The sequence below is a fragment of the Mastigoproctus giganteus genome, chromosome 5 (genome assembly GCF_048544385.1).
Source record: "Mastigoproctus giganteus isolate SK-2022 chromosome 5, ASM4854438v1, whole genome shotgun sequence".
NCBI lineage: Eukaryota > Metazoa > Arthropoda > Arachnida > Uropygi > Thelyphonidae > Mastigoproctus > Mastigoproctus giganteus.
The window spans coordinates 195798811-195824310 of record NC_143579.1 but is presented as its reverse complement, the minus strand read 5'-3'; the positions used below and the strand labels follow the sequence as shown (position 1 = coordinate 195824310).

The window sequence follows — 25500 nt, the reverse complement described above, 5'->3', positions numbered from 1 at the left end:
CCAACAATGTAGCATTGGCTTGCAGATGAAGATATCCAGCAATATGACCAGAAGCAGTAGATCATTTGCATTGCATATATGTATCATCAAGGAAACTATTTTGAAGGGGAACACTAATAAAAATGTTAGTATATCTCAATTTTTTGTAAAAACATTAAAGTCTTTGAACTTTTTGATCAGACCACATAAATCAATGTAATATTATTATAAGCTATTAATTATAAGCTATTAATCAAACAGGAAGATTTTTTTCCAGATTTAAAAAAAACCTGGAAATATGGGTTACAATATATTTCAAAATAATTTTTTTTTTACTACTAACAAATTAATCCAAAACAAGAATATATCCATACCCATAAAATGAGGAACAAGTGCATAGTCTACTTTGAAATGGTCTTCTACTTCATACTGTTGATATTTATGTGCCATGGATAACCTAAGTGCATCATAATGTCCAAACATTACATCATGAAGCCACTGAACATTAACTACTGGTATCCTCCATTCACGAGCCTTCTGTACTTTTATACCCTCTATCCTATAAGAAAAATGTGGCCGCTACTTAAAGATAAAACTGTATTAAAAATCACGAAATATTCTTTTATGAAATAAAAAATCCCACAAGCTTTACTATATCTGGAATTATTATAATCAGAATTTATTATAAACTGAAAATATTACATGAAAAACTAAGTAGAAAATAATACTAAAAAAACAAAGACATTAATAAATAATTGCTGAATATTTTGCCTTTTATTAAAAGGAACAATGAATATAATTAATCTTTACCATTCGTGAGGGTTTGGTTTCTGAAAATCTCTTGCCAACAGCAAATTCAAGAATGGCAAGCTTAAGGTCTTATTAGAAAAGCAGGGTTTAGGGGAACCAAAGTCAGAAGTGAATACAGAATTCCTCATAAATAAATGTTTCCTCACTCAATTAAAATAATACATATAAAACATACAGTTAATCAGTAATAAATAAATTCATTCATTATAAATTCATCTTTTGATGATGAGAGTAGGTAGTATACCAGTTTTTACTGAGGAGAATGGGAGTATTTTTGTGTTTAGTGTTTTGTTTGTGAAGCTTGATACTTTTGAAATTTTTTAAGCCCACTGCTCTGGAGCTCTTCTGCAGTGGACTGAAGAAAATATCAACACATCAAGCCTCACATGCAAAATCCAGCTTTTGAATGATGATCCAGACAATGGCAGTGTTGGTGGGGGGAGTCCAGAGGACACCCCAGTAACAGCCTGATCAATTTCCATAGTTTTATCAGTCAGGTTGAAAGTGACAGCCATTAATTTGTTCACATTTTCTAGAGTTATCCAAGTTTTCCATCCTTAACCCCCCCCCCATTTCTTCGTAATAAACTGGATAATCCAATCAGATCTTGTAGGTCTTCCATTAACTCCTCTGGATAACAGTGTAGAAGATCAGCAACTTCATTTGATTGCATCACATAAAATCCTTCACCACACAGACAAAAATTCGGATAACCTCATCATCCACCACAGGAAAACCTCTGAAATCATTTACAACCTTCTCCCCTCTCAAATTTTTCCTTCATCCAGCTTTAAGGGGGAATTGTTTGAATTCATCTACTGATTCCTTTATGATGGTCAATGCATGTGTGATGGTGTATCCTTCTCACATTTTCAACAAAAGATTGAGTTTAATTTCAATGAGGTCTGCAATATGACTGAAAGTGCATCAGTCTTCACTTCTTCAACCCAATAAGACTTCACTCCTTGCATTGAAGGGGTGAATTTTTTTTTTTTTTTTTTTTTTTTTTGTTTTCACAAAACCCCCAAACATGAAAGGTATCAGAACCTACAGTATTTAGTACCATGCATGAGTTGAAGGCTGAAAAGACAGAAGATACCTGTTGAGGGTGGCTAATCAGGAGAATATCTATTAGAGGTAAATCAGAAAGAGAATTATTTCTGTCAGGAGTTGGGCAATCAATGGATGCTGACTGGTTCCAGCACATGTGTAGATGGGTTTGGAGGAATAACAGATGCCAATTCAGAAGAACAGTGCCACAGAAGTAGCTACAGAAAAAAAAAAAAACCCATAAACTAATGCTCATGAGAGACAGACTTTGTAAGAAACAACTCATTTTCATTAATTAATCAGACTAATCTCTTTTGAATAGTCTAGAAGTTTCAGTAAGGTTTTAGTGGGATCTGTCATGGATTATTGTTCCCAGATATCAGAATAACATTCCATGGCAGTGCAGATTTGAGATTTGTTACACAGGCAATAGTAATTTAGAAGAAAAGTAATGACAAGAGTGAAAAAGACTTTTTTTTTTTTTTCTGATAAATAAGATAGGACTGAGTTTTAAGAAAACCTAACTATTTGTAAAAAAATCTGCAATCCATTAGATAGGAGCTTGTTTAGAAGATCTTTATGCTGAACACACATAAAAGCCTTGGAAATGTCAAGAACAACTACCTGATTTATCCTAAATTTTTCCATAAAATCGGTCAAAAGATCATTAACATAAACCAATATATCAACAGTAGATAGACTCAATACTCTGATCAATGATCAGATGGAAGGTAGACAAAGTTTAAGAGTTGGCAGGCTGATGGAGTTCTTCATTACTTTGGAAAGAGCAATTGGATGGGAGGGATTTGGCATCATTTTTAGGAATTGGTTGGATAAGAGCAAATTTCCATGCAGAAGGAAACACACCAGTGTAATAAGAAGTCTCAGACAGCTGGCCATTCCTCTGTGTGATGCAGATGCCATATCACAATCCCTGCTTATGTTTGTTTACACCTGGATGGCCATCACTAGTACACTTTTGAAGAATTCTGATTTTGCATGTGGGATAATTTTTTTGCATGTGCAATATGACTCCATGTCAATAAAGTTCAACACAGAAGGGTTACTAACAGCACTACCATTCTGATGTGCAAGCAGAAGGTTTGGTTATTGGAGAAGAACTGCATCCTGCTGAAATTCAATTTCATCTCACTCATGAGTGAGACAAAACTCCACCAGCATTTTAGACTCCCAGATAGCAGCCGTAGCTTGTCATACCTAGAAGGACATCCGTGACATGCCTTAGGAACCACAGTGGTATTGGGAGATGTTTAATATTAATACAATTTAAATCATCAAATTCACTATCACCAATTAACACCCACTACTAAATATTTTGCTACATTAAAGCAATACAGTAATGTGTAAAACATGAACAAAGCTGCTAATTTTCTAGGTGTGCAATACGACCACATGTCAGTAAAGTTCAACACAAAAGAACAAGTGATATTGTAGCAGATGTGGTTAGCGATGCCCTTGTGTATACAGAGGTAGCATGATGTCTTGCCATTACAGGAAAAAGTTATAAAATTTGAATTGATTTAAGTTTTAAAAAATGTCACAAACACCAATTTCAATTTTATCATCAATTGAGACTAAGTGGGTCACAACTTGCCAGTAATCAAGCCTCACAAATTGTAATTTGACACACAGAAATAAAGTTGTAGAAGCATACAGAAGTAATCGACAGTACCCAAAGGTCCCTTGCCATCTGCATAATAGGAGACTACTGAATTAAGTTTTAGTAATGGTTTCACAATTTAACTAAATAACATAAAGCACAGATTTTAAGAACACTAAAAAAGCCATAAGAAAATCAGGCAAATAATGCTGTCATGTTACACATAAGAATTTTTGTCAAATTTTAAAAATTTAAACTCTTCTCCCATCAGAGAAAACGTTGTGTGTGTGTGTGTGTGTGTGTGTGTGTGTGTGTGTGTGTGTGTGTGTGTGTGTGTGTGTGTGTGTGTGTGTGTGTGTGTGTGTGTGCATGTTCTTTTTATTTAACTGACGTGACTGGAGCATATTTAAAACATGCTACAATTAAAAGATTCAGATAAATTTTAACAGAATATTCTTCAATAATCTTGGAAATGTTCTTTATTTTCCCTAAGTCCTTGGTTATCAGAAAACTTGGTTAACTGTGATGCAATGTGTCCATATAATTGTTTCTTAATTACACTCGCTTGGAACATGTTCCTTTATTTATTTTTTTATAAAACACCCATAAAAGAGGTATTTTCTGATTTTTAGAGAGGAATGCATTGTTGTTTGTCATGAAAATAGAAAAAGTTCAAATAAAAGATGCTGAACTAAAGTAATGTGAAATACCTATAAATAAGAACAAACCACAGAAAACAAAGGTTACCTAGTATTTCCCATTCTTTTTAATACTAGTACAGAGCAGACATGGGACATCTCTATTTCCTCCATCATTATTTAAAATATTAAAAAAAAACTAAGAAAGGGATCTGACAAATATAGTCTAAAAATTTATTGATCAAGAAAGACACATGAAATCTTAAAAAATGTATCAATGAAATCAGAAAGCAATGACATATGTTTATGACAATGTGCATAAAAATTTCCTATTTCTATTACTGCTATGAGGTTTTACTGAAAAATCTATATGCTAATTCAAGTAGATGAGGAGAAAAATAGACAATTATGATATTTGGTCTAAACACAGAGTCTAGTTATAACCGAGGTAAAAAAAAATTACATTATGCAAGGATTAAGTAAAATAAACTAAACATAGCATTTATTTTTATAGTGTGAGAGATGAAAATAACATCTCTGGCATAAGGTGTTATCAAAAAGTTCAGGGAAGGAACTAATGTTTAGGAAATTATAAAGTTAACAAGCTATTCAGATGGATCTCCCATGAAGTAGCTTCCTTGACACAACAATTCTAATACTTTTGCAATTTTTGGAAGCATTTCTGATAGAAATTTTTTTTTTTTTTTTTTGGAATTGCCAACGATTTCTATCTGTCATCATCAAATGTGTGTTACTAAATTTCAAGATACAAAGTCACTCCCTGAACTTTTTGATTATACCTCGTAAATGAATTACCTTTTACATATCAGTACTGTATTGTGCTGTGTCATATATCCAGTATACTTTGCACCAGTTGTAACAACCATCTGCTTCAACCATATTCTCTCTTCTCCTTCAAAATTTGTGACAGTAATTATCTACCAAGAGAGAAAAGCATATAAGTAACAATTATATAAGAGAAATCAATTTGTGATTAGTAACTTAAGCTACCATAGAAACTAAATATAAGCTGGTTGATCAGAAGCATAGAGAAACTAAACATTTAGATTTAAAAAAAGGCCAAGGAACTGACAAAAATATATAATAATGGAAGGGGGGAATGCAGAATAGACCCCATTTTCCAGGGAACAAAAAAAAAATTTACTGTAATGACTGATTAACAGAGAAATCATTCATGATTTCTCTGTTAATCTCTATCCATGTTTTTCAAACTCTTAGAAGCATATAATGAAAGCAATTGGTGTATGAAAGCATATAATGAAAGCATTACATTTCATACGGTCTTACTAGTCAAACCAGCAACCAGAAACTTTATAAGTACAGCTGTTAGACATTCCATTTTTTACTGGAGAAACCACTTTCAGTGGATTTTAAATTAAAAAAATCTAATTAGCAAAACAGTTCTTGATTTTTAAGCTCTTAAAAATCAAGAATTGTTTTGCCAGCAGTTTTTCACACAACATAAAAACAGTGTTAACAATGTTTTATTAAATTAATCTGAGAGCAGTTGCACATTTTATCAATAATCTGGCTTTGATCTGTGGTTCAAATCTAGGTAAAGGTTTTTTTCTTTTCCCATACTCTTAATTCTCCATGGAGCAATGCTAGCTCTAGGGGGTTTGCAGGGCCAAGCGCAAAATAACCACACTTATCCTTTACCAGGACTGACAAATTGCATGATCCACAGGTCAACAAATGTAGTTTGGTGTCATTTCGTGTTTGAATCATGTTTTAGTCATGGAATATTCTTAAACTTGTCCCCCCCCCACCAACTCCCACTCCTTCCAGTATATAAAAGTATTATAAACCAGAAAAAAGATGGATCACAATATTTATCTGAAAACTTGGAACAGTTGGGGTTGAGTTATCATAAATCAAAATTTATTCTGGTTTTTAAAATCAGAATAAATTTGCATTAAAGGAGTCAAAATGTCAATATCAAACAATTCATATGGTTCTCTATTGACACTAGTAGCAGGTTGTCAAAACTCAAAGTTTAGATCATGTTGAGGTGTTTGAAATATTTTGTCGTTGCTCTGTTGCACAGCCTTTTTTATACTTAGAGAATTTTTTTAAACCAATTACTTGCTGTCTTTTGTGATATTTTCAATACTCCAAACATACCTATGCATTTGCCAGCAGTTTTTCACACAACATAAAAACAGTGTTAACAACGTCTATGAAGTTTTATCATTGCTTAATTCATAAGTACTATTTGCTTAATTCATATTTCAACGCCATTGTTCAGGAGAAGTATTACCAGAAACAGTAATATTTATTCATTTTTTGATTGCTAATTTGCCTTTGAATGTAGGCTTTGGCTATGCTCAAAGTTCATCAATAAAGAATTTTTATTCTGTCATATGGTACTTTAAAAATAAAAATTTTTAAATCTCATAATTTTCTGGAAAGAAAATTATGAGATTTCTTTACTTCATTACCTCTGAACAGTTGCCTCATTTACATACCTCATTACTTCACTGTTTCATATAAAACATGTAAAGATTGACGAAGGCAGCTTTTTGCCATGTGTGATATGTAAATTGATATCATTCTCCTCTTCTGACAGTAAAGCAGTTCACATGGCTTCAGTGCTATTGCTGAAAACAAGTAAAACACATTTCCTGTTTTGTTTCCTAGTAGTTTAAGTTGGAGAAATAAAATCAAGGAATGGTTACTGATGTAAAATACATAAGTATAATTTTGTCCAATTTTTGCTAAGTTTAACAAAAGGTTTTCTTTTCATATCTAGAAGTTTTCTCTACCAAGTCACTATAATAAGTTATTAAAATGAATTAAGTGTGCTGACAACAAAATTAATGAATGAAAAATTTTAGTTGGACATATTGGGAAGCTTCTTATTAAACTGATGTCTTACTTCTATTGAAAAAGGCAAACTTAATTTTAACAATGAAACACTGACTTCACATTTAAAGATTGATAGTTCAAGTTAGCTGCTAGAAATTAACATATGTAAATGATTACTGAAAAGCGCTGGGATATATTTTAATTTTTATAAACCTTAGATATCTGAGTGAAATTTATTTTCTGACAGTGAGAATTATATAGCATTCAAGGAAGAAGTAAAGCTTTGTGAACTCATAAATGCTAAGCATGAAAACAGACTTGTGCTATTGAAGTATTGTGATTAAGTTGCATATCTTTTTTTTTTTTTTGCAATATATGCTGGGATAAAAAAATTCTTGTATTCTTGCATTATTTTGTTAATAGAAATAAACCAATTAGCCTGTTTTGGTGCTCATTTCTCAAAACCAGACATCAGATAATATGCACTAAATATAGAGAAAATATGCATGCAAATATGAAATGTACCAAATGTTATTATATGCAATAACATTTATGCACTCATTAGCAGTTTGTCATAATTTAATTATATTCAATATTTAAAAGTAATAAACCCATTAATCAAAAGTTTTATAATAGGGATCACTTTAAAATTAGCACATGTAATAGTGCTTTTTTTATGGTAAACAACAATATATATTTTCAATGTGGTCCATTGAAAATAAATGCCATTTCTGTGACATTTATCCTCCAAAAATGTTTAGTAGAGAGAGAGAGAGAGAGAGAAATATTTTCGCTTCAACTTAGCCCTTGCAAGTAGCATAGCAGTTATAAGCAGAATCCTTCCACAGAACGTGAAGAAGACACAAGTTCAAATCCTCTCAACTGTCAATTAGTCTGCCTGGTCTGTACTTGTTAACAGGAGAGACTGCTTCTACAGGGATGGGATACACTTAAATAGAAAGGGTGCAAGAATATTTGCTGATGCTATCCAGGCAGTGTTAGGTGGGTCGGAAAACTGCTAGCTTGGGGGGATACAAGGACTAATAGATTAACAGTAGCCACTGGCAGATGTGAAAGTGATTCTTGCACTGCTTCTATTGAAATGAGCAGAAGCTTGGAAAACAAGATGCAGGATGTTTCAGAGACTGCTGGGAGTCATTGCGGTACAAGTAAACACATGGGTTGTGTTAGGGTAGCTAAGAATAGGAACAGGTGCATGTATACTTGCATGTACACTAATGCTAGGAGTTTGGTAAATAAATCTGATGAAGTTGAGGTATTGCTCAAAGCATCAAAGGCGGATATTGTTGGGATATCAGAGACGTGGTGTCATACAGATATAAGGAATGCAGAACTGGAATTTAGGGAGTACAACGTCTACAGAAAGGACAGGAAGGGAGGAGGGGTTATGCTATTAGTTAAGAAACACATAAAATCTAAGGAAATGAAGCCAGTCGACATCGCTGGACAGTGCAGTGTCGAGTCAGTTTGGTGTGACATAAGCATTGGGAGATCAAAATTGAGAGTAGGAGTGTGCTACAGGCCTTTGTAGGTAAAAAACTTTGTAGGTAACAAGACAAATATAAAAAAAATTTGGGCAAATAAACCTACTTAATCCTTATTGAAGTATAAACAAAAGTAAGAGGGCTAAGATGTGTGAAAGAGGCTCAAGAATTTCCAATATCTTTCCCAAAATATTCCCAAGATTTTGAGAAAGACATGGAAAAACAAGTATTTAGTAGGAGTCAGGAATCATAACTAAGATAATCAAAATTGATAAAATTAAAGTTAAAAACAGAAGAGAAAAATATTTTATAAGAATGAAGAAAAAATGAATTGCTAAACAGGAGCTGATGAAATCAATGAAGAATGAAGAAAAGGTTGAATGGTGAAAATTTTTGATACTACCTTTGTTATTGATGCAGTAAATGTCCTTGAAAATATCAAATGTGGAAAAGCAGCAGGTGAAAGAAGGAGAGATCTGAAATGAAAGTTGAAGGGAAAATAGTGTCACTATAGAAAATGGCATTACTGCATTATCCAGAGGTGGTCTTGTTAAGAACAAGTTCCAAAGGACTAGAACAATGATAATTGCATCAACATATAAATGGAAATAAAGATGAATATGGCAATTACAGAGAAATTTCAATCCTAAGAATACCTGATTAAGTATCAATAAAGAAAAGTGTTAGGCCGAACCAGGAATGTCAAGATTAAATATTTGCAAAACACAAATTACGGAAGAAAAGTCAAGGAAACATAAAAACCTGCATTTAAGATTGGATGATCTTTAAAAAAACATCTGACAAAATACCTAAAAATCTGCTCTGTCAAATTTTATGAAGATATGGTATTAAGAATGATCGTTTAATGGAAATAAAAAGTCTGTATAAAAATGGCAAATCAACACAAAAAAATGGCTTAAGTTTAAGCCTGGAATGAAACAGGTATAGCCACTTCTTATAATTTTCATTGAATATTCAATAAATTATAAGTTATTTAATAAAAGACTGTAAACTACTAAAAAAAATTAACATTTTAGTATTGCCATATGGTGCAAGAAAGGCCAGGCTTTGGCTGCAGTAGCCAAAAAAAAAAAATAATAATAAAATAAATAAATAATAATAACTAAATAAAAAATAGACAACCTATGTATTTTCATAGTCTAAAAGAGATACTTGAGTAGTTTATACATACTTGATTTTTACAAGGCTTATCCTCTGAAAATGGAGGGGGAAAGTGAAGAGCTAACCATGGTGGCCGCATTTTCTTATGTCTTAGAATATCATTTAACCAGTACGCAGTGATGCATCTCTTTCCTTCTCTCATTGCCTGAAAAAATGAATAATAACAAAAAAGTATGTATGTATGTATGTATATAAAATAATAGTGTAATATGTATTATAATCTTCTGCTATGCTGAAAAAAAAAAAATCATTGTAAATCTTACAGCCATAGGGCTAACCAAATGTGCTTCAAAAACAAATAATTCCCATCTTTTTATGTTGTTCACTTAATCTGCATGATACAATAGAGTATTTTATTGATATGATATTAATAGAGTAATTACATATAAATATATAAAATATCCCAGAGTCATTACTAGAAAAAACTATTATAGCAAAAAATATTTCTTTTTACTGCAACAGTTGTTACACATGCATGCTTGCATATGCACAAAGGGCAATAATGACTCCAAATAAATTTCCCAAGGGTGTAAAGCAGAAATAATATTAGCAAATTGAAACAAATCTATTTTATCTAAGCATTTATCCAACTCAGCTTGAAATATATATAATATTTCCAGTTTTATTAAAAGTAAAATAGAATAACTGGAAGCAGCTTATGATAAAGCAGACGTGCTGAATCCACTGGTATTCATTATGACGGCTGTGCACATTAACATCATATCATATATTTCAGAAAAAGTCCTAGTTTGTCTAAAAACATTCCTTCCCCCAAATATCTCTCTCTCTCTCACACACACACACACACACACACACACACACACACACACACACACACACACACACACACACACAGTAAGTACTGTAGGGAAAGAAAAATACAGCCTGCTAAAAAATATATATACAGTAATCGTCGGTTATAGTGATCACGTTTGCAAATTGAATTTTGATTCTAATAAATGGCAATTCTAATAAACGAAAATAGACAAATATTATCCAGAGGCTATAAAAATCAAGATATAAAGCACAAATTTACTTTATTACTGGTTAAATGATATGTGAAAATCAGAAGAATATTATTCACAGGTTAGGAAAATAAAAATAAATTTATACTTACGTGCATAGCAAAGTGACATATTAAACATAACACTTTGCAATATGATTATAATTTAAAATAGTCACTTATTTTAGATTGCTTTAAATTATCACTACAAAGTTTCTTCCAATGCTCTCAGAATGGCTATAGCATCATGAGTTTGCCGTTTTGTAACTGGAATTTGTTCGGGTTCATCTTCATTTTCCTCCTTGACAAAATTATCAGTAACATACTGGACAATTTCTTCATCTGTTAAAACTGTAGTAACTTGTTGATCACCATCTATGTCCACCCAATCATTAAACTCCTGTTCACCCATGTCTTCAGGCTTATAAATGTGATCAGTATCATGACTTAATTGCCCATCATTAATAATAAATCCATGTTTTTTGAAACGATTGCTAATGCAGGTTTCGGAAACTTCATTCCAGGCATTCATTGTCATATGAAGTGCATCTAGAACAGTTCAGTTATTTGCTTTGCGGTATCAGATGATGTTCCCAAACCTTCATCTATATACTGGATGATTCTTCGCCTCACATCCGATTTATAAAAGGTTTTAAAGATTTTTAATATTTCCTGGTCGAGAGGTTGAATCAGTGATGTGGTATTCGAAGGTAAAAACACTAATTCAAAGTTTTTGAAAGTCAAGGATGAGCTGGGCAGCTGTCCAAAACCAATGCAATTTTTGTTTTTCTTATCCAATTGCAAATCTCATTTACGAATATAATCTTCAAATAAAGAAGCTGTCATCCAAACGTTAGCATTATTGTATATTCAACAGGCAGCTGCTTTACTCCTTTAAAATCTAGGTGATTTTCTCTTACCTATAAGTAACGGCTTCATCCTGATTTTTCCCCATCATGTTGCATGTTAAAAGATCTGTAATCTTGTCCTTGATCTTCTTTCCTGCAGACACAGAGTAATTTTTAAAAATCATGCAATGGTGTGGGGTAGCCCTATAGTGCAACCCTGTTTCATCCATATTAAAAATGTCTTCAGAATTATAAGTGCTTAACACAGTTTGCCAAGAGGTTTTAACCAGGTGTCAACTGCAGAACCATCGGAAACCTGTTTTTCTCAGTGAAGTTTTTTGTAAACAATATCATGCCTCCCCTTCCATCTTAGCCATATGTCCATCACCTTGAACTCTTCGTATAGTTTTTCAGCAAAATCATTAGTTTTTGAAGAAGAATGCTACAATTGATTGGTGCCAGGAGCATATTCAGGGATGAGTAGAAGGGGCATGTGCCCCCTTAACCATGTGTAGGATAAGTGTATGTGTTCCTAGGTCTATCTTAAAAAAAAAACCCTCAAACCTGCTTGTCATGTCCCCCCCTTAAGTTGATACCTGGATACAGTACTGATTGGTGCATTAAATGAGCTGGCATGTTTGAACCAAACGAAGATAGTTTCATCTACTGTTTGGCATTTCGCTTCCCGCTTCCTTTTTCTGGTTTAACTTATCACATTAGTGTTTAATGTGTGACGTGATTTTAATAATTTTAATGAAGATGACTGAGGCACTCCTAATTTTACTGCCGCTTCCCTTTGAGACATATTGCCTAAGTTTAATTTATCATACGTTTCTATAATTCGTAACTTATCCTTTGCACTCAAATTCACTATCTTTCTGTTCACTGACATTTCTTTTTTTGGGGTAGTAAAATTTAAAACACAGTAAAAAAGATAAGCATCAATCGATAACCAAGGACATGGCACACACAAATTGGAACTAACACGACACATGCAAGTGAGACAAAGTTATAGCAATGAAGAGGAGATTTCAGTGAAGGGGAAACACAAAATTCCAGCTATCAGTATTATCACAAATGCAATAAGATCAAGTTTACTACCAGTTCATTGCACTAACAGAACTGCATTAACAGATGTTCATTGACACTATCAGCAAAGCTGCTCAATAGAGTTACTGGGAATAGTATTATACTTCTATAGTAAACATCCTATTTTCAGTTCTGCAGAAATGTTTTCTGTAACAATTATTCTTAGTCAATCTGCAGAGGATGTGTTCTAAAACGGTATTTTTAAAGTCAACTAAAATTGCCATGTCTCCAACTGCTGAGTGGAAACATGGCAATTTTAGTTGACTCTAAAAATGTCTTTCCTGTACAAACAGCCTACTAGAGTATCAATTAATCATATAATACAAGCTGCCAATATTGACACGTCTCTACAATTCCATTGGTAGCATGCACTGAATTATTTGTTTTTATGAGTTGTATTTTGACCCGCCTGTGTTTTGGGAGTATTTTATTATCTACAGCACCTTATTATAGCACTTTACGTTGAGGGAAATGGACCATAATCTGCCACACTGGTCTGGTGTGGGTTGGCAGGTGAAGTGTACAGGCATGACGTAGCCAAGTGGTCAGGAGCACGAGTGCAGTAGTACACACTCTTTGAGTGGACAGGGGGTTCAAGCTCGTGACTGATAAATACGATTAACATTTGTATTGACTGATTTATTGTAAACGCCACTGACCTGGTGGTCATACCAGAGTATAAACAAAAACATCTATAACACTCAATTGGGGGGGGGGGGTAAGATACCGTAACTTCTGTGTGTTTCCATAAAGATCCTTACAGTAATTTAGTAACAAAATAATTGTGATTAATTATTATAATAGGTCTGTTTGCCATTATGCAAGTTGTGATTTGGTTAATTGTTTTAATTAAAATTAGATACTTAAGCTTTGTAATCTTTTCCAATCTATCCTTACGTATCTTGTTTATTGTTCTCTGTTGTTTATTTACCTTTTTATGTGAAAATATTATGTTATATTACTAAAGAAATAATGTTTTAGACTTTGGCATGATATGTATTTCTTAATTTATGAAAAACGCAGTTTGTGCCAATGTTTCTACATATTCAAAATAGCTAAATTAACCTTGATAGCTCTGTGATCTGATTTTGCTTGCCTGTGTTTATTTTGCAATTAAATTAGAATTCTGCTGTTACATGCAGTGCAAGAGAAGTCACAAAGTTTTTCTATCATATCATTATGATAGAAAAACTTTGTGACTTCTTTATTTTTAGATCACTTAAAAATTTTATTTTACTTTATTTTTAGTTTTTGAGTTTAAAAATTTCAAATAAGACAACCGAAATCAGCATAAAGCATACCTTTCTCTGCTAAGATGCTCTATGCTATTTAAAAGGATTCTGTGAAAATGATTCTGCTATTCATACACGGTTATTGTTATTTATTATATATCAATATTCTATAATCTAAGACGTGATTGCAAATTTTCTTTTACATTCTAATTAAGTCCATTTAAGTTTTTATAAAAACTTACCTGCTGTACTACAGAATTTCTCTGATTCTCACATAATACATGGGTACACTTATTGCTATAACTGGATTCAACTTCTCCCCCATGCAACTCAATTATCTACATGAAAATAGTTTTAACAATTTTCAGCATTGTTTTAATAAAAATTCTATGAATGAGATTATAACTAAATGTATCATGTTGTAATACTTCAGAGAGAAAAATTAGTTAAAATATTTAATATATAAAAACTCTTGCCAAAACCCAGAGTACAAAAGAAGGAATATGAAAATAATAGCGTATCCAAAATACTGGTACATGAGATGAGTCAATGTACAACATTCTGTGACAATACTGATATCAACGAGCCTGCAAATTAAGAACATGGTCAGATCCAGCAAATCAAGATTCAATCAGTTTTGTTCAACTAAGGCCTGACATAGCCAAGTGTGAGCTATGTCCATTCAAACACATGCCAGTGGCATGTGTTTGAATGGATTTGGTTCAAACCTCCATGATTGCTAAATATGGTTAAGTGTATTCACTGCTGAAATAAAAAAAACTCCTCTGATCTAGTGATCATACTGGAGTAGAAACAAAACTTGTTCAATACTTCTCAGATCAGTCATTAAAGATACTAATTACTTAGTATCTTTAACGATGCTGCCATTAATTGCTATAAATTATTCATTTTATGGCTACTGTCATTAAACAATTTCTAAAAAATATCCACAACTGCACAACATTTAAAGTGCTATCGTGGTGAATGCCCAATCCCAGAAATAAGTCCTCCATGATAGTATAGTCGTTTTGTCATTTGTTTGGAGAGGTCTGGTGTTTGAAACTCATCAGAGACTGGAGAAATTCTTAAAAGCTTTTCAAATCCCATTGTATAAGGCAATGGTCATGCCACATCTCAAGTAATGCATACAGGACAGGAGACCTCATTTTAGGAAGGATGTAGAGCAGCTGGAATGGGTACAGTGAAGGGCAACAAGATTGGTGAGGGACACAAAGGGGTGCCCTTACCAAGAAAGGCTTCAGTTCTGCAAAATGCAGGCCTGGAGACTAGGCACCTGCAAGGCGATCTGATTAAGGCATTTAAAGCTTTGAATGGAATGAGCAAGCTCAATACCAATGGTATTCTGCCTCTTGCTCAGACTACCCACATGAGGGACATAAATTCAAATTGAGGAAAGATGGTTACAGAATAGATGTGTGGAAGTTTGCCTTTATTGCTGAAACAAACTTCCATCTGTTGTTGTGGAAGTGGACAGCTTGAATAAATTCAAGGAAGAACTAGAAAAACTATCAAAAAAATGGATAGGTGAAATTTAAAGGGTTTTTTTTTTTTCTGATGCTGTATAAGCTTGCTTTCTTGCATCATTCCACTACTAATAGTAATCAAGACAGCAGTTAGCCGATCTCAAAAGTGGGGAGAAAGGGGTTTCTCCTTATGAGTTTCTCAGGATTTTTGGGCTCGCACAACGTGCAAAATTGGACTATAAGCACATGTACTGACAAAAACATATTGGCATGATATGCCCTGAGATACTGGCAGGCCATAAAAACCAATAACAGCACCCAAACTAAACTTTCCAATTCTCAGGGGAGAGTCTACTGCTTGACACATGTGGGTGGCCTACCTGCCCACCCACATATGTAAACTCATTGCTAAAAGGGTTAAGTGACACTTGAACCAGCAGGAATAATTTTACATTTTATAAAGTGAAATGTTGCTAAAAGTTACTGATGTTTTAATTCATTCTTAAAGTGTTAGCAAATACATTGATTGACTTTATTGGCCATAGGTGAAAGTCTGTTATTATTAGAAGGCTGCATATGGAAAGCAAGATGGTAACAAATGCTTCTTGAAGGGATGTGGAAGTGGACACCTTGAAGGATTTCTTGCAAGTCACAAGATCCGCAGAAGATTTTCAACAGGAATTTTATATCTGCTACAGTTTTTTTGTGTGCTGAGTGGCTTCTGGCTGAAGTAGTCAAGAACTTGAATTGATTTCGTTATGAAAACCCAAGCAGTAAAAAAATAGCAAAATTCATCATTACAATGGTAGAATATTTTATAAAACAATATAATTTACATATACATACAGGTATAATTTTATTTTGTGGAGTTTAAAAATCCAAAGTTATAAAGTATATACATTAATATCTAGCCTGCAATCCTTGTGGTGTAATGATACAATGCACAATAGCCATCACATCTAATACTCTATGAGCCAATGCACTATGACAAAAGTAGCTGATGTGCAAAGGAATTTTCTATTTTATCATCCTGATAGTTTTATTAGTGTTAGGAAAAAGGGGAGGGGGAGAGAGAGAGAGAGAGAGAGAGAGAGAGAGAGAGAGAGAGAGAGAGAGAAGGGCAGGGAAGAACACAGACATAGACCACAGCTGATGATAGGTTGGGATTTAATTTCAGACAACATTTGGATTTAAATGCCTGAATTTTAAACAATATGTTAACATATACCACGATATCAGCTCTAAAAATGTGATACACACACATTTGTAGAATGCAACAAGAGAAGGAGAGTGGTTGAATGCACTTCTAAGTGCAAGTCAGGTCCTACCATTTGATTATCAGGATGTGTTAGTGCCATCCAGTGACAATTGAAACTAGAATTAGATGGGATAACGTATAACTTTTAAATAACATCATGCCATTTTCTGAAGTGATTAAAATGTTATTACCATTTTCCTTACAATACACAGCCTACCTTTTTTTATAAAAAGGTAAAGTGGAGCTCCAAATTGTTCATTAATTTTTAAATTCAGCGGGTAAAGCTATAAATCTGCTTACTTGCAACTGAAAATTACTGACTCGTGGTAAGTGGATTTTTGACGACTGTTCATATCCATGGGAATTTATTAAAAATGGATATTCTATAAAAAAAAAAGTGATTACACAATACTGATTTTACTACTGTTTCTGTATAATAATTCAAAGTTTATTGAATGGATTATATTTTTTTATTTTAACAAACAAATACTCACTTTTTTCCATACAGCCAGCTTGTTTCCTTCCACAAGTTTATCATAATCCATTATGCAAAATATGCATCCCAAAAGACAAAGATCAGGAGGAACTAAAAGAAAAATGAAGCTCAATTAAAGGATATATTTAAATATACATGATTTTATTGTTTTTCTAAAGAATATACAATATCCGTTCAAGAGCAAATGTTCAAATCTCCCATCTCAGTGACAGTACCACCCCCCCTGTTTGTAACAAATATGATCACATGGCACCTGATTAGTTTTTTATTTGCTTTTCAGCATCAACTAGCATGTTGAAACAGAAGGCAAAAAGAGTAAACAGTCGCACAATACTTGAATGGTTCTTTACACGTATATTTTCAAGTAAACTACAAAAACTGCTCAAATAAAAGACTGACTACATTTAGGAAGGTACTGAAAGTTTCAGTCATTAGCATTGAATCAAAATGCACAAGATATTTTGGAGAGGGGACCTGTCGGGTCCAGCACGGATAACACCAGATTACAGATCTGACATGATACACACAGCTATTCCTCAACTGTTTCTGTTATCATGGTTAATACACCAGATTGGTACCTCACTTCTAGGACTGGTACCTTTCCACTATTATACATCTCCAACATTATAAAGATAAGGAAACAAGCCAATATAACTTCAAGGGGGATGTGTCAGGGTAGTAAAATAAAGAAGAATACTTAGTCTTAACTGTGGCTACAGTAACATCAGGAGTGTTGTCAATAAAATGACAGAATTTGAACTCCTGGATAGGACAACTAATGCTGATATAACAGGACTAACAGAAACGTACCACGTGAAAATTGAGGATGCCAAGTTCCAGTACAGTATGTATAACTTATTTAGGGAAGATAGAAGGAGAGATGGGGTCATGCTTCTTACCAAAAGCAGCCTTGAATGCGAAAAGAGCATCTGCTGAGCCTGAAGTTACGTCTGCCAGTATAGAATCTGCGTGGTATTAGCATTAGTAGAAGCATATGATGCAAGTAAGCAAGCTTATACAGCATCAGCCAAAAAAAAAAAAAAAAAAAAACCTTCCCATTTCACCTATCTGGTCACTCCAATAAATTTATTTAAGCTATCAACTTCCACAACAACAGATGGAAGTCTGTTCAAGCAATCAACTACCCGCTGGCTAGAGGCAAACTTCCGCACTTTATTCTACAACTGTCTTTCCTCAATTTGAATCTATATCCCCTCAGGTTCTTAATCTGAGCAAACAGAAGTATCTCGTCAGCATTGAGCCTGTTCAAACCATTCAACGCCATATACACCTCAATCAATCACCTTGCAGGTGCCTAGTCTCCAGATGCTGCAACTTACAGAACTTAAGCCTTTCTTCATAAGTGCACCCCTTTGTTTCTCTAAACTCAAGGTGTGGCCTGACCATTTCTTCTACAAAGGGATAATCACCTCTGTCTCTGCTAGCAAAATTCTTCTATATCATTGAAAAACTCCATGACCTGCTCCGGCAGTCAATCTGCACTGCTCAGAGAACTTCATATCTGACTGCACAATTACCCCCAGGTCTTTTTCATTCTCCACCTCCCAGAGTGCAGTAACACACAGTTGGTACGTTTCTCTTGGGTTACTGCAACCCATATGGCGTAATTTGCATTTGTCAATGTTAAACTTCACTTGCCACTTTTCAGCCGATTTGCCCGACTCATCTAGATCCAGTTGGAGTAGCATACTGTCTTTACTGTCGTTAACAACCTTGCCAACCTTTGTATCATCTGCAAACTTGAACATTAAACCTGATATACCATCATTAATATCATTGATAAATATACAAAAAAAACAACAATGGGCCCAGCACCAAACACTGGGGAACTCCACTAATTTGTCTACGAAGAGCAGTGTCCATTTATTATAGCTCAGACACAGCATGGTTTTGTTAAGGGGAAGTCTTGCCTGACCAACTTGACTATGATGCAGTCACAAAAGAACTGGATGCAGGGAATAACTTTGATATTATATACTTTGATATTGGATCTTAGAAAGGCTTTTGATACTGTTGCACATGGAAGACTGCTACACAAATTGGAGCAGTGTGACATTGGAGGCAAATTGCTGCTATGGATAAAGGGGTGGTTGAGGGAGAGAAGACAGAGAGTGGTAATCAATGGACACTGCTCATCGTGGACTAATGTTATTAGTGGAGTCCCTCAGGGCTCAGTGTTGGGTCCATTATTGTTTTCTGTATTTATAAATGATATTGTTGATGGTATATCAAGCTTAATGTCCAAGTTTGCAGCGATACAAAGGTTGGCAGGGTTGTCAAGGACACTACTGACACTATGCTGCTGCAACAGGATTTGGAAAGGTTGAGCAGATGGGCTGAGAGGTGGCAAATGAAGTTTAACATTGACAAATGTAAAGTACTACACATGGGAAACAGCAACCCCAGAGCAACGTATCAACTCTGTGGTACTACACTGACAGTGGTAGAGAATGAAAGGGACTTGGGGGTGGTTGTGCAGGCAGATATGAAGTTCTCTGAGCAGTGCAGACGGGCTGAAAGAGTAGCTCATGGAGTATTGTCAATGATATACAGGAATTTTTCCAGCAGGGATAAGGAGGTGATTATTCCATTGTATAAGGCAATGGTCAGGCCACACCTAGAGTACTGTATACAGGTCTGGAGGCCTCATTTCAAGAAGGATGTAGAGCTGCTGGAACGAGTACAGAGAAGGGCAACAAGATTAGTGAATGGAACAAAGGGGTGCTCTTACGAAGAAAGGCTTAAGTTTTGCAAATTACAGTGTCTGGAGACTAGGCACCAGCGAGGTGATCTGATAGAGGTGTATAAAGCCTTGAATGGTTTGAGCATGCTCAATGCTGATGGGATTTTTCCTCTAGCTCAGAAAAATCACCTGAGAGGGCATAAATTCAAATTGAGGAAAGACAGATGTAGGATAGACGTGCGGAAATTTGCCTTTAGCCAGCGGGTGGTTGGTAGGTGGAACAGACTTCCATCCCTTGTGGTGGAGGTTGATAGCCTAAATAAGTTTAAGGCTCAGCTGGACAGGTATTTTGAACGAACAGAGGGGTTAAGTGGAAGTGGGTTTTTTTTTTTTTTTTTGGCTGATGCTGCATAAGCTTGCTTTCTTGCATCAAATGCCTCTACTAATGCTAATTACCACTCTCTACCGTCTCCCACTCAACCATCCCTTTATCCATTGTAGCAACTTACACTTAATGCCATACCTCTCCAATTTGTACAGCAGTCTTCCATGTGTAACAGTATCAAAAGCTTCCCTGAAATTCAAGTATATGATATCAAAATTATTTTTGGCATTCAGTTCCTTTGTCACCACATCATAGTATCCAATCAAATTGGTCAGACAAGACTCCCCTTAACAAACCCATGCTGTGTCTTAACTATTACTGCAGTCTTGTCTAGATGATACTGCAATGCTTCTTTAACCAGTGATTCCATTATTTTCCCTGGAACACAAGTTACATTAAAAGGTCTGTAGTTACTTGTGTCACCTTTTAAACCTCCTTTGTGAATTGGTGATACATTTGCACACCTCCAGTCCATGGAGACCTCCCCTGAGTCCAAGGAAGCTCTCATAATTATGGCTAAGGGTTTTCTTACTTCCTGTGCTGCTTCCTTTAATATAACTGGATAGATCCCATCCATCCCAGGTGCTTTTTTTATGTTTAACTTCACCATTTTTTCCTCCTTTGATCTCAGTTATTACAAAATAACTTAGCTTACTGCTAGAGTTTGATAAACTTCTGACACTCCCCTCATTGAATAACTCATCATGTGTGAATTTAGATGCAAAATACTCATTCAGTTTATCACCTACCTGAGCATGATCATCAATAGTCAACTCATGTATGTTAAGTGGTCCAATCTGATTCATCCCTTTCCTTCTAGCATTTACATAAATAAAGAATTTTGCTGTTTTTCTTTGCATCCTTTGACAAGAATTTCTCGTAATCTGCCTTCGTCTGCCTAACCTCCTTTGTGACTTGATTACAGATTAGTTTATATCTGCCATAGGCTTCTGTGTCACCTGATACTTTATATGCATCCCCTACATTTAACTCTTCTTTGCCACAAGCCTCATTAGTTCATCTGACATCCATTTAGGCCTAAACCTTGAACAGTCTTTTCTTAGTTGGAATGAAAAGCCTAGTAGCCTCCAAAATTAAGTCCCCGAAGGATTCCCATTTAGAATTCAACATTGGTAACGTCATTAGTTGATCCCACTGTACAGAATTTAAAAACTATCCGAGACCCCTGTAGTCACCTTTACGAAAGCAAAAGCCCTTCCCTTTAGCCTTGATTGTAGTTACATCTTTAAATAATTCCCACATCAATAAATTGTGATCACTGTCGTCCAGTGGTTCCTTTATCTGCAGATTCTTAATGCATGAAGAATCACTGCTGATAATCAGATCAAGAGTATTACTCCCTCTGGATGCCTCTCGAATATGTTGCTGTAGAAAACAGTCATCCAATAAATCCACAAAAGTCTTGCTAGCGTGCAAGTGACCAAACCACAAGATCCAGTCAATATCTGGAAAGTTAAATTCCCCCATTATAAGACATTCTGATTTACTGGCCAACTCTATTTCTCTGCACAATTGCTCATTATACTCACCAGGTTCATTAGGCCTATAACACACACCTACTCTCATTTTTCCTTTCCCAGTGCTTATGTCACACCAAACAGACTCAACATTGCATTGTCCTTCAACATCAATTGGATGTACTTCCTTAGATTTTATGTGTTTCTTAATTAACAGCATAATCCCTCCTCCCTTCCTGTCCTGTACTCCTTTCTGTACACATCGTACTCCTCAAATTCCAGTTCTGCACTGCTTATGTCTGTGTGACACCACGTCTCTGATATCCCAACAATATCAAATTTATTAACTATACTCCTAGCATTGGTGTACAGGCAAGTATACATGCACCTGTTTGTATTCTTAGTTACCCTAACACAGTGCATGTATTTATTTGTTCCACTATGACTCCAAGCTGTCCTGGAAATCTCCATTGCCTTGCTTTCCAGGCTGCTGCTCATTCTAATAAAGGCAGTGCAAGAATCACTTTTGCGTCTGCCTGCGGCCTCTGTTAACCTTATAATCTGTGTATCCCCCCAAGCTAGCAGTTTTCCAACAGACCTAGCACTGCCTCAATAGCATCAGCAAATATTCTTGCACCCTTTCTATTTAAGTGTACCCCATCCCTGTAGAAGCCGTCTCTACTGTCAACAAGCACAGACCAGGCAGAAAAAATTTTTACCCCTTAAGCCTTGCACAATCTCTCCAGGGCCGAATTGATCGACAAGGCTCTCATCATGTACTCTCTTCTATCATGTATGGGCAGAATTGCAGACACTTTCACATTCAACCCTATGGTCCTTGAGGTTGTCACAGACATTCTCTCAGATATGGCAGACAAGCTGTACTTGCTACCTGGGAGTCTAAAACGCTGATGGAACTGATATTTGGGTGACACTCAAGTCAAGTGGACCCAATTTCGGCGAAGTCCGGACGGTCTCTGACAGCCAAATCCTCTGCTTGCACCTTCACGATGGTGGGACTGTTAGTAATCCTGGGTATAACCTCCATGCACAAGTACATGGTGGGTGACCACCCAGGTGTGAACCAACGTAAGTAGGGGTCGAGGTGTGGCGCCCACACCACATGGAGGAACGCCGCCTCTCTATGTTACCAGGCAGTACTAGGTGGTAGATGACTCTCATCAATTGGTGCAATACCACCACTTTGCTTATTGGAGGCTTGAAGTAGTGGAACCCATGTTTAGTCTCTAGAGCTAAGGTCCAGCCAACATTTCCCTATCTCTTCCATCATGCAGTATGATTGATGATTTTTGAGGTTATGTTGAATGTCGTGGCGAGATCCAATATTCCTTACATTTCGAGGGTACAGCTCTAAAACGGTGTTCGCAGGCCGGCCGCTAGTTAGTACACCGGACTGAACCTATTGGTAACTCTCTAGGAGGCTTCCGGATCAGTTAGTGTATAATCTTGCTACCTCTACTCTGCCAGATAGTGACTGGAGGGAGTCCGAGTAGTGTGTATACGGGGAGCATTGTCAAGGCCACGTTATGTCAAGGATCTGGGTATATTCTTACCACATGTACGCCATATCCAAAAATTTCATTACTTCATACAGCATGTCCCACCCACTTTTTCTTACAATTGAATACCCCATGAATTGTCAAAATAATAGAGCAAGCTTATCTGCGAAAAGATCTAAACCTCCCAAGGACTTCCTAATTCATTTCACAAATATACGTGGTCTCAATTCTAATCTCAACGATGTCCATTTCCACTTGCAGTCTTCCAAACCCCATGTACTTTTTCTGACTGAATCTCAGGTATCCGTTGATTCAACTACTGCTCATCCCAGATGTCCAAATTATTTGCTGTACAATTCCTTTCGCCTCAAAGGTGGTACTTGTGCATATGTCCGTTCTGATATTCCCTGTCAGAGACTTGGCAATTTGGAATCTCCTCTTTTTGATCTTCTCTTGCTTAAAATCTCTCTACCTCATTGTGTCAAATTCATCTGTTGTTGTCTCTACCGTTCTCCCAACTCCACTAATCACTTGGAGCTCTTTGACTTCCTCTCTTTGCAACTTGACTTTCTCCAGTCCAACTTTCCTAACAGTGAGGTAATTTTCCTTGGTGATTTTAATGTTCACAACTCCAGCTGGCTTCCGTTTTCTAATCACACCGACCCAACAGGTCGAGATGCCGATGCTTTTGGAATTACTAATGACCTAGCACAGATTGTTCATTTACTTACAAGAATACTGGACAATCCTAATCATACAGCCAATACGTTTGATCTTTTTCTCACAAACAACCCTTCTAATACAAGGTCGAAGTGAGAGGTCCTTTAGGCACTTCAGATCACAACTTGGTGATTGTCTCTTCTGCAATGGAACCTTTATCTCATGGCTATTCCCAACCTCGTATTGTTTGGTATTACAAAAATGCAAAATGGGATGACCTGCGAGACTTCTTTTCTTTGGTCTGATTACTGTTTCAAAACTTCAGATGTCAACGTTTGCTCAGATCGTGTCAGTGAAATTATTTTTGCAGGAATGGAATCCTTTATCCCACAGTCCACTTTAAAATCTCGTCCTTTATCTAAACCTTGGTTTTCCAATAAATGTGCTAAGGCTGTCCAAGAGAAGAATGTTGCATATCATAATTGGCTTGTTTATAATTCTTTAGTATCATTTTCTGCCTACACCAAAGCTTGCAACAATTGTAAAGCAGTTATTAATCAGTCCAAACTAGAGTTTGAACAGGCTAAGAGTAGAAAACTTGCTTCTTGCACTAATGGTAGCCAAGAATTCTGGTCTCTTGCCAAAGCTATTGGCTGCAACTTTTGCCCATCTCTGCTCCCACCTCTGTCCAAACCAGATGGTTCTGTTGTCACTTCAGCCAAGGATAAAGCTGACCTGCTAGCATCCCATTTTTCTTCCAGCTCATGGATTAATTATCTTGGTAAAACACCTCCAACCATTCCTAATACGCTCCATTCAATGCCTCCTGTGTTCTTCCGTCAAAAGGATATCAGAAGGATTTTGATGAATCTTGATGCTAAGAAAGCTCCAGGTCCTGATGGTATTTCTCCACTTGTTCTCAAAACCTGTGCTCCTGAACTTACTCCTATTCTTTGCTGCCTTTTTTCACTTTCTTATTCCAAAGGTGTTTTTCCTTCTGCTTGGAAATTTGCTCATATCCAGCCAGTTCCTAAAAAGGGTGACAAATCCCTCCCATCCAATTATCGTCCCATTGCAATTACTTCTACTCTTTCTAAAGTAATGGAGAAATTAATTAACCGCCAACTCTTAAACTACCTAGAAACCTTCCGTCTGATCAACAATCGCCAGTATGGATTCCGTCAGTGTCGATCCAATGGTGATATTCTGGCTTATGTTACCCATTTATGGACTAATTCAATGGAAAGGTTCGGTGAAACACAAGTAGTTGCTCTTGACATCTCAAAGGCTTTTGATCGTGTTTGGCATAAAGGTCTTCTAAACAAGCTTCCATCTTATGGTTTGCCAACTGTTTTTAGTAATTGGTTATCCAGTTTTCTCTCTGATCGCTCACTGAGGGTGATGGTAGATGGCTCCTTGTCTTCTAACTTCTCCACTAATGCCGGTGTCCCCCAAGGTTCAGTTCTTTCCCCCACTCTATTCCTCTTGTATATCAATGACCTTCTTCCATTGACTGGAAATCCTATCCATAGTTTTGCCGATGATAGCACATTGCATTCAACTTTCCATTTTGAGAAATCTTGTCCTGCTCAATCAGCTTCAAGTTCTCGAAAATCTGCTGCCAATTCTTTAAATTCCGATCTTCAGGTAATTTTCCAGTGGGGCAAAGACAACTTAGTTGATTTCAACTCTTCTAAAACTCAGTCTTGTCTTATATCTGGCAAAAAGG

At 35.7% G+C, this 25500-nt stretch overlaps 1 protein-coding gene across 2 annotated transcripts in view; it reads right to left on the bottom strand.

Annotated features, from left to right (window-relative positions):
* Nucleotides 1-25500, bottom strand: part of LOC150085967 (uncharacterized) — a 229765-nt gene that overhangs the window by 93136 nt on the left and 111129 nt on the right. For both annotated transcript variants that reach the window (XM_090374316.1, XM_090374317.1), the window contains exons 9-13: nt 17023-17114; nt 14029-14124; nt 9625-9759; nt 4915-5036; nt 354-538 (exon numbers count right to left, since the gene is read on the bottom strand). In XM_090374316.1, the coding sequence (XP_090230442.1) occupies nt 354-538; nt 4915-5036; nt 9625-9759; nt 14029-14124; nt 17023-17114 (630 nt within the window). The remainder of the gene's footprint in view (nt 1-353; nt 539-4914; nt 5037-9624; nt 9760-14028; nt 14125-17022; nt 17115-25500) is intronic.